The sequence below is a fragment of the Lottia gigantea genome (assembly GCF_000327385.1).
Source record: "Lottia gigantea unplaced genomic scaffold LOTGIsca_109, whole genome shotgun sequence".
Lineage (NCBI taxonomy): Eukaryota > Metazoa > Mollusca > Gastropoda > Lottiidae > Lottia > Lottia gigantea.
Window position 1 is genome coordinate 610485 of NW_008706978.1, and position 9633 is coordinate 620117.

General features: G+C 32.0%; 1 protein-coding gene across 1 annotated transcript; it reads right to left on the bottom strand.

Moving 5' to 3' along the window:
- Window positions 1-372: 372 nt before the first annotated feature.
- Window positions 373-8783, bottom strand: LOTGIDRAFT_136786 (hypothetical protein; the record flags this gene model as incomplete). The annotated part of the gene is made up of 8 exons (XM_009046958.1): window positions 373-540; window positions 1502-1587; window positions 4825-4993; window positions 5765-5877; window positions 6609-6670; window positions 7065-7111; window positions 7548-7625; window positions 8691-8783. Coding segments are annotated over 8 exons (816 nt in total), but the record flags the coding sequence as incomplete, so codon positions are not given.
- Window positions 8784-9633: the final 850 nt, after the last annotated feature.

The window sequence follows — 9633 nt, forward strand, 5'->3', positions numbered from 1 at the left end:
AAATGCGTTAGTTTAAGTGGAAATGCAAGAACCACAGACTTCAGAATGAAAATTATAATTTGATTGTGGGACATATGACTGTAATGAGAACGTTTCAAATGTAAACTTAGATATGGGTCATTCCGTCTTAAATCATCCAATTTATAAAATTTTCCCACATGACCCACACAGATTCTTTTGAAAAAGAGTTCCTATACCAAAGATATGTATACCATTGGTATTGGTCATAGGATCACCTGTGAATTTTCAGAAAAATCATGTGGGAACCACCAGGTAAAATCACAGAGGAACCACCAGGTACAATCACGTGGGAACCACCAGGTACAATCACGTGAGAACCACTAGGTGATTTGAAATGGAATAACCATATCTTTATTCTATGTTACCTACCGGTAATATTTTGTATGGTATTTCTAATGCTAAATGTTCTAATAATTGTTCTTGGACAAGTGATATAGCTACTTCTTGTGGTGATTTATCAGTAACTATACTACTGTGGTACTGCCAGTCCCCTGGCTTAGCCATACCTTTTAAATATTCCTAAAATAAGAAATCATTTTGGATATAAGTACAGTTCAGCTGGCACTTTACGCTGTAAAATTTGACAAAGAATGGCACCTTTCTAAGATTCTTTCTGAAAAGGTTTAAATTAAGCTTAAGTGGAAGGCAAAAAATTATAAATTGTGTCAGGGATCCCATTAAAGAAAAAAATAGAGGTAATGGAAAAGATCAGCTGAGGGTCAAGAGGGCCACTGGGAGATTTTACCATTTTAAGATGCTTTGGAAGTCATTGTCTATATATGGATACAGTTATCTTTTCATCCTTTAATCCAAAAAGTTATTTTATTCCAAGATATAATAAAAATACCACTGTCAATAAAAAAATAAAGGAAGGAATTCCTGTAAAAAGAGGAAGTCTGGGATTTCTGAAGACTCCAGTGTTAATTGCTGTTCTGAAGACAAGGAAAATAAACTGGATCTATAGGAAAAACATAGGCTTGCGGCAAGTCTCGCAAGCAAATACACCCACCAGCAGCTTGATAAAGTGCTAAATGTGAACTGTAAAACAAACTCTATATCGTAGCCTGTAGGGTGAGCATGAGCCAAAAAAGTGAAAAAACACGATATCAGAGTTTTATGCGATATCTCTCAAGACAATCATCGGATCCTCACCAAATTCAATAGTGCACAACTTCATAATGATTTTGACACACATACAAAAGATCAAAAGAATCAATAGAGAATTGTAGTCTGTATAGTTAGCACGAGGTAAATGTGAACAGACGGACCGACAGGGGCAACCACTATATACGCCCATACTTACGTGTGGGCGTATAAAAAACAGAAGTTATCTTATTAAAGGACATGTTTGACTTGCATAGATATTTCAAAGTACAAGTTTATGTTGGAAAAAATAACTGTAAGATATCCCCCATCATCTGTACAAGTCAAACTTAACCTTTAATGTATTCTGACTCAGACAATTAGCAATAAACCTCACTTTTAATTCTTTTACACCATCATCTCTTTTAGCCGCCACCATAAAAACATTGGAAAAATGTGACCATCCGGTTTCATTTTCCAGTTCTCTGTTCAGTTGTCTCTCATCAATTTCACTGTCCTCTACTAATTTCTGTGTTACACTATCTAAAGCTGGATTTAAATCCACAGATAACAGAGTAAGTCTATATCTTATATCATCAAGTACATGTAAACTATTTGATCTTGACATTCTTTCTTCATCTTTCTGTTGGCGATAGTAATCTACTTTATCTCTTGTTTTGGCTAAAAATGGCCGTAGTTTTTCTTCTGGGATATGAATCCTATCATTGTAACGTTCATCATCATAATCATTATAGGAACTTCTTCTATTATAGCGATCATTATAGCGATCTTGTCTATCATAGCCATCATCTTCATAATATTCCATTTGACCTAATCAAAAATAAAAACAAAGAAATGAATTTAAAACAAAGACATGAATCTAAAGCAATGAATATGAAGACATGATTTAAAGACAAAGATATGAATTTAAAGACATGAATAAAAGACAAAGAAATGAATATAAAGACATGAATTAAAGACCAAAGAAATAAAGACAAAGAAATGAATATAAAGACATGAATATAAAGACATGAATTTTAAAGACAAAGCAATAAAGACAAAGAAATGAATATCAAGATAAAGAAAGAATTTAAAAACAAAAAAAAAGAATTTAAAGACAAAGATAGAAACAGGAATTTAAAGACAAAGATAGAAACAGAAAAGAATTTAAAGACATGAATTAAAGACCAAAGAAATAAAGACAAAGAAATGAATATAAAGGCATGAATATAAAGACATGAATTTTAAAGACAAAGAATGGATATCAAGATAAAGAAAAAAACAAAAAAAAAAAGAATTTAAAGACAAAGATAGAAACAGGAATTTAAAGACAAAGATAGAAACAGAAAAGAATTTAGAGACAAAGATAGGAACAGAAAAGAATTTAAAGACAAAGATAGAAACAGGAATTTAAAGACAAAGATAGAAACAGAAAAGAATTTAAAGACAAAGATAGAAACAGAAAAGAATTTAAAGACAAAGATAGAAACAGGAATTTAAAGACAAAGATAGAAACAGAATAGAATTTAAAGACAAAGATAGAAACAGAAAAGAATTTAAAGACAAAGATAGAAACAGAAAAGAATTTAAAGACAAAGATAGAAACAGAAAAGAATTTAAAGACAAAGATAGAAATAAATTTAGAGACAAGAAAAGGAATTTAACTATTTATCTGAATACTAAGCATATAAAATGGAACTATTATAGAATAGGAATACAATGTATTCAGTTTAGCTGTTTCTTTTTATTTGAAATCAGACATATGAATGACATTTTGCAGAACAGACAAATTTCAAGGTAATTGTTATATTCCACCTTAGGCCTAAAAACAAAAACTTTAACTTGAGATGATTATAGTGATCTGATTGGTTAATCAGTAAAACAGATTTCAAATTTAGTTTTATTGTCCAATCAATTAACTGCGTTTCTTAACATCTGGGATTTTTTTCTTAGTTAAGTATTACCAAAAGATAGCTTGCCAGGCAAGCTAACATACGCCCACTGGCAACTGTCAGAAATGATAAAACAATCATTACTGATTAAAGTATGAATTTTAATAGTTTGAATTCAATGATATATATATTTACTGACAGTTATTTATGCTGAGAAATTCCACCAAATTTTTAAAAATCAATATCAATAACCCAAATACATCAAATTATCTCATCAATATACATGATCACACCATGCATCATTAAAATCAATTGAAAATTGTAGTACACAAAGTAAAGCCTTTCATCGAAATATCATCAAATTCAAACTTGTCCAAGATCTCATCAATATAAATGATTACAGGAAATTTCATTAAAATCAGTTGAAAACTGTAGTCTCTATTGTATTCACAAACAAATTCAGACGCATGTTTCTTTAGTCAAAAGGCAATAACTCAAAAAACGTTCATTGAAAAATCATCAAATTTAAACTTGACCAAGATCTCATCAGTATAAATGATCATAATATAGCTAATAAAGTGAAACGTTGTGCTAACTCTACAGGCTAGAATTCTTTACAGATTCTTTTGATTTTGATTGTCAATGTCATTATGAAGATGATCCCTATCGATTTTCGTGATGATCGGATAATTTTTCACCGAAATATCGTGTCTGACTTGACGTTTTACTCCATTAGCTAATAGAGTCAGACACGATATTTCGGTGAAAAATCGACTTTCGTGATGATCGGATAATTGTTCACTGAAATATCGTGTCTCACTCCATTCTAATAAAAATTATCCAATCATCACGGAAATCGATAGGGATCATCTTCATAATGACATTGACACACAAAATCAAAATCAAAAGAATCTGTAAAGAATTGTAGCCTGTAGAGTGAGCACGAGTTGCACAATATAGCTAATAAAGTAAAACGTCAGGTCAGACACGATATTTCGGTGAAAAATTATCCGATCATCAAGAAAATCAATAGGGATCATCTTCATAATAACATTGACACACAAAATCAAAATCAAAAGAATCTGTTAAGAAATGTAGCCTGTGAGTATGAACCAAATGTGAACGGACGGACGGACCGACAGGGTGATTACAATATACGCCCATCTTATGTGTGTATAAAAAGATTTATTGTAGATAACAAAGTCACTAAGATCAACAAATTCATGACCTGCTGGTATAAAAATAAAGGCTCATGTCCACATACGTTATTTATGAGGCATTTTCACGCAACGTCAAATTGTGTCAAGAGTTTGCCTGAAAATGACCATTCATAATAGGCTGCGTTGTATTATGTCCTCATGAGCGTAGGTGGAGGCACACTTGCTAGGGAAGAAGACAACATGGCGGACGAATCAGACAGTGACAAAGAAGTCAAAGCACTTCATATCTACAATAAACGAAGTCAACCTGAAAAAAGGAAGTCACTGTTGGGGAATATCACCACTTGGTGTGGCAACATTTTGATTGCGATTTCATTGGCTAAGACCTTTTGGATTACGCCAAGCGATAACACTTAAAACCCCTTGGATGTTATTAGCATATTATGCAACTTCCAAAATAGGCATTTGAAAATATATGGACATCCCTACCTAAACCGAGCAAAGTAATTTAATATCATTCTTGACAAACAAAATGGCTTTACGCTATAAAAAAAACCCAAAAACTAGCACGGATACTGTTCTTATCTTATCTGTACCGTTGTTAGAAGCCATAGAGAACACGTAATGTGATGGTACAAATAGCTAGTGCAAAAAAAAAAAAACATTACCTTTCTCACTCTGTCTATCATGATATTGTGATAACATCTCTTTAAGTGTAACTTCTTTGCTAGTTTTATTATCATCAGAATTAACCGATAATGGTTTGCCTCCACATCTATCATTTAATAATTTCTGACATATTTTCAGTAATACACCTTTATGTTTAACTAAATCTACCTGCAAAAAATACATATTATTCTCTTTAGTTTGAGAATTTAGCAATTCCATGCAAAAATGAGCCAGGTTTGCCATCTGGTTGACCCATTGTACCTTAGTCTCAGAAAGAGGAATTTTGTTAGCTATGCCAGTCAGTAGTAGAGTTCATAGCTCACTGTCGACATTTGAACCTTCAAATCCTTGAGTGTCCAGAATTATCCGCATTTCAAAGTTAAAAAGACGACTTCTATATAAAGAAGACATCTATAGGAATAGAAAGTGAGGTATTTTTGAAGGAATTATGCAATTTCAATACATTTCTAATACTTCTGAAGACTATTTAAATATATTCAAGATTCCATTTAACTCCCAAAAATATTGAACCTGTCTCTTCAACATAACTCATATGATGTCAGATCTCAATAATCAATATTTTCATGCAAAAGTTTTTACATCTGAAACACATGTTGCAGAAGTATTAACTCATAATGAATTATATAATACTATAAACAAAGAGACACAATAGTATGTTTATTCTTCTAGACACCTGATACCACTTTTCATTATGAAATAATTTAAATTTTCAATTATGAAATATTTACTCACTTACTATTGATATATTTCCTAATTCATTAGCTGCTACTAATATTTCACAATAATGTTGTTTGGATTTTGAGTTTTATTTAACAGTTCGGATTGTTAATACTTTCAGCCAAATTCTATGCTTGTTAGGCAATTCAGTTACTAATTGCATTAGTGGTGCAAGTCTCTAGCAGAAAAAGAAAAGATTACCTTATTTAATATGAGAATTGAAGGTATATGTTTATTTAAATGTAATATTTTTAAAACATATTTATTCAGTGCTGTTCTTGTCCAAGTATCAGAAACATCTACTAACACACCAACTGAAAAAAACAATCATCAATCACTACAAATGAGATGCACAATGGCAACTTTCTGTAATTTTTACGCTATTAATTTTTATGAATTCAATGTATGCTATATAGCACATCAGCTGTATTATAATGACTATATATTGATACGTATTTTATCATATGAAATTATAGTTGAGATGTCTGGAACAAGAAACAGAAAACACCTGCTTGCTGAATCTTGTGAAAAAATGTGGCCCACGTTATGTCTATTTGCAAACTTCTTTCAGGCAAGTACAAATCATTGTTTGTAGCCTGTACGGTGAGCATAAGCCAATTGTGAACAGACCGGCGGTTGACAATATGCTTCCATACTACGTGTGGGCATAAAACAATCAAAAGAATCCATAAAGAATTGTTGAATGAAGTCTGGCAAAAGTTGCTTAGAGTGAAAAAGCTAAGTTGAACACAATTTTTCAGTGAAAAAGTATCAGATCATCACGAAAATCTTCAGAATGACATTAATCAACAAAATAAAAATCAAAAGAATCTGTAAAGAATTGTTGCCTGTAGAGTGAACACAAGCCAAATGTGAACGGACGGACCAACAGGGTGATTTACAATAAACACCCAAATATTAATTTGGATGTATAAAAATCAGATAGAAATAGTATTTCTACAACTTTATCAAGTCAATTATAGACAGTTGGACAAAGATGACAAAATACATACAAATTATTATGTAGGAGTATAAAAAGTCTTACTCATATCAGCTTTTGATACACTTTCTTCTGGATCCGTTACCATACTAGCTTCTAAATTATGTCTGAAACAATTCCATATTTTGGAACATACGTTTGATGTGAATATTGAATTCTACTCATTAACTCAAATTGACAAACATAAAAATATGAGGAATTTTTATTAAATATTCTGATCAAAAAGACATCCGGAAAAGACTATTTACATCACATAAGCCTTTATTGATATTTTTGAAATAACTCTTCTCTCCAAATTACCCAAATTCAAACAAGAATTCAAAACAGTGGAGAAGGAAGTGGATGGGAAAATTTTGTATGTGCTATATCCGCTCAGAACCTGCTCAAAACTTTCCAATCAAGAGCTACACTATATGTGGAATGTAAGTTTTAGTTTGAAGAAGGCTTGGAGAAAGAAAATATATTTAAGATGATTTTCTGTATGAGAAAATAAAAACATACCTTTTTCTCTTGGCAGGATCTAACACACCAGGTGTATCAAGAAATATCTACAAAAAAAATATATGGATATATGTAAACAGTCTTCAGAATGACTAGAACTGCACGAAAATCAGAAAATTTCTTCAAATATACTTCAACCTTTTTATTTAATTTTTAATTTTAAGTGGATAATTCTAGATACACATGGATTTGAAGGCTCAAATTTAAATAGTGAGCTGTGAACACTATTACTGATTTGCTTTGCTAATAATATTACCATTTCTGAGACTAAGTTATGATTGGTCAAACAAATGGTGAATCTGTCCTTTTAGCACTACTATGCTTGATGGGTCAAAATATGTACACAGATTACCGCGGAAATGTAAAGAAAGGGACATGGTGATAATTATATACATACTCATCCCTTAAGATGTGAGAGTAAAAATCAGTAAAAAGTTTTAATGATAATAATACATGAAACGAATAAAATTTCAAAAAACTTACAATTTGTGTTTCATCTTCTGTACAGACAGCTAATGTATTTTTTCTAGTGGTATGAACTTTGTTTGAAACCGAGCTCACCTAATAAAACCAACAAAAAATATATTATATCAAGCTAACTTCAAATAGAAACATATCTAAACTCAATCAATTCAAATCAGATTACAATTTATCTTCTTTATTTTCTGATAGTTTAAGTCTCCATGGTATACTAATTGTAGATCAAAAATATTAGAAAAAACAAAGATAAGTTATAATCAGACACATGAAAGCACATGAACGGTCTTGGTCGGCGATTTTTGTCGCCGACAAAGAGTCTTCTGGGTCTCACCAACCGGCACAGGCGATTTCTTATGTCAATAATCAATTTACAGGAAAATGAATCGGATTGGATGATGATGGTCTGTCTTGCAGGCGATAAAACTATTTGGAGAAAGCACATGCAAGATTTTACTCAACATTCAAGTCGGCGATAAACATCACAGACCGATCATGTGGCCTTAAGAAGGCATATAAAACTTTGCGCCTGATCTAGTTACCAGAATCAGCAAACAAACTTAGGTCACCTCATATTTTGAAGACCTGACCCAAACTTAACTACTTTTTTAAACTGTTAACAGTAGGGCTGCAATGATTCTTGAAGTTGCGCTTCTATACACTCATCCAATGATATGATTTATAGAGATAATAATCGCGATTGATTTATTGGATAAGCAACGAGAAAATTTGTAAAATTACTAACATTTAGAACTAAGGAAAACATGACACAATTTTTTAAACACACAAGGATTCTGTATCATTTGTTATTAAAGGGGCTGGGAATTAATTGTGCCGATACATCACAATCATTTTTATCCAACGAAATACATTGATTCTTCGGTGAATCGTTGCAGCCCTTGTTAACATGGACATATATATCGGATATCGATGTTCTGTTGTAAACAAAGTAAAACGAAACTAGCATCCTCAACAATTTTAAACGGTATGCATTCACATGGTTGTGACCTATGTTTGTGTGTGTTATTTCCATGTAAGAACCAAATCTAGTTTCGTACTCTTATTCATAATTGGTTGTTATGATATGACATTGTTATTTTATGGTGTTTCATACATCCTTAACTATTTTGAAATGTTTAACAATATTACCTTCCAGTTCATCAAGCTATTGGTTAAGGTTGATTTACCAGCATTTGGTGCTCCGATGAGAGATATCCTTAAGATCTTGGCATTCTCTGGCTGATCAGGAACTAAAAGCTTTCTCTTGTTCTCAACATCTAAACAAATCACAAGACAATATAGTTCATCAAACAGTAACAAAACATGTTTCAGGTTCTGTTTTAAAATTTGTATATCTCTCTTATAATGTATTGAGCACTATTTTAGCAGTTAAAATATTTGTTTTTGTAGTGAAGAAATTTATCAATACACATCTATGGATGTAAATGTTAATGCTGTGGGCACCATGCAGTGACTTTTGACGTGGACTAGAGTCTTGTCAAGAGTTTCACTGAGGGCTGCAGGCACGCGATGAGTCAAAAAATCTCCAGTTGGTTGTTACCACTAAGTCGATAATAACGCATGGATCATGCATATGAAAGGAAAAGAATCTGATTGGATGATGAGGCTCTGTCTTGCAGACGATAAACATTCGCCTAAAACCGGTTAGCAACACTATATCCTTGTCGTGGAAGCACGGGCACACATTTTATTCAAGATTTGGGTTGGTGACAAAACTGTTCTGTACCCCCACCATAACATAACCAGGTTATTCTGATCGAGGGTAAAATAAATATATATCTATATACAGCACAAATATTTACAATGCATAGCTAAGACTAATATGACAGCACATAGCTGCTCTTAGGTTCTGATTATAATGAGGAATGTTTATGTCCTATTTCTAGGATTGTTGCTACATATTCATAATCTTAATTATCAAATTTCTTAATCGATTATGTCAAAGTTGCATTTTCTACCCTGTCCCTGGTTAACAAGTAGTAATTTCTTCCAAATAGTTTCCCCTTCAGCACTTAACTTACCCACAATAAGCCATATTAAGCAATCAAAAGCAAGAAGAACATACTTCTAT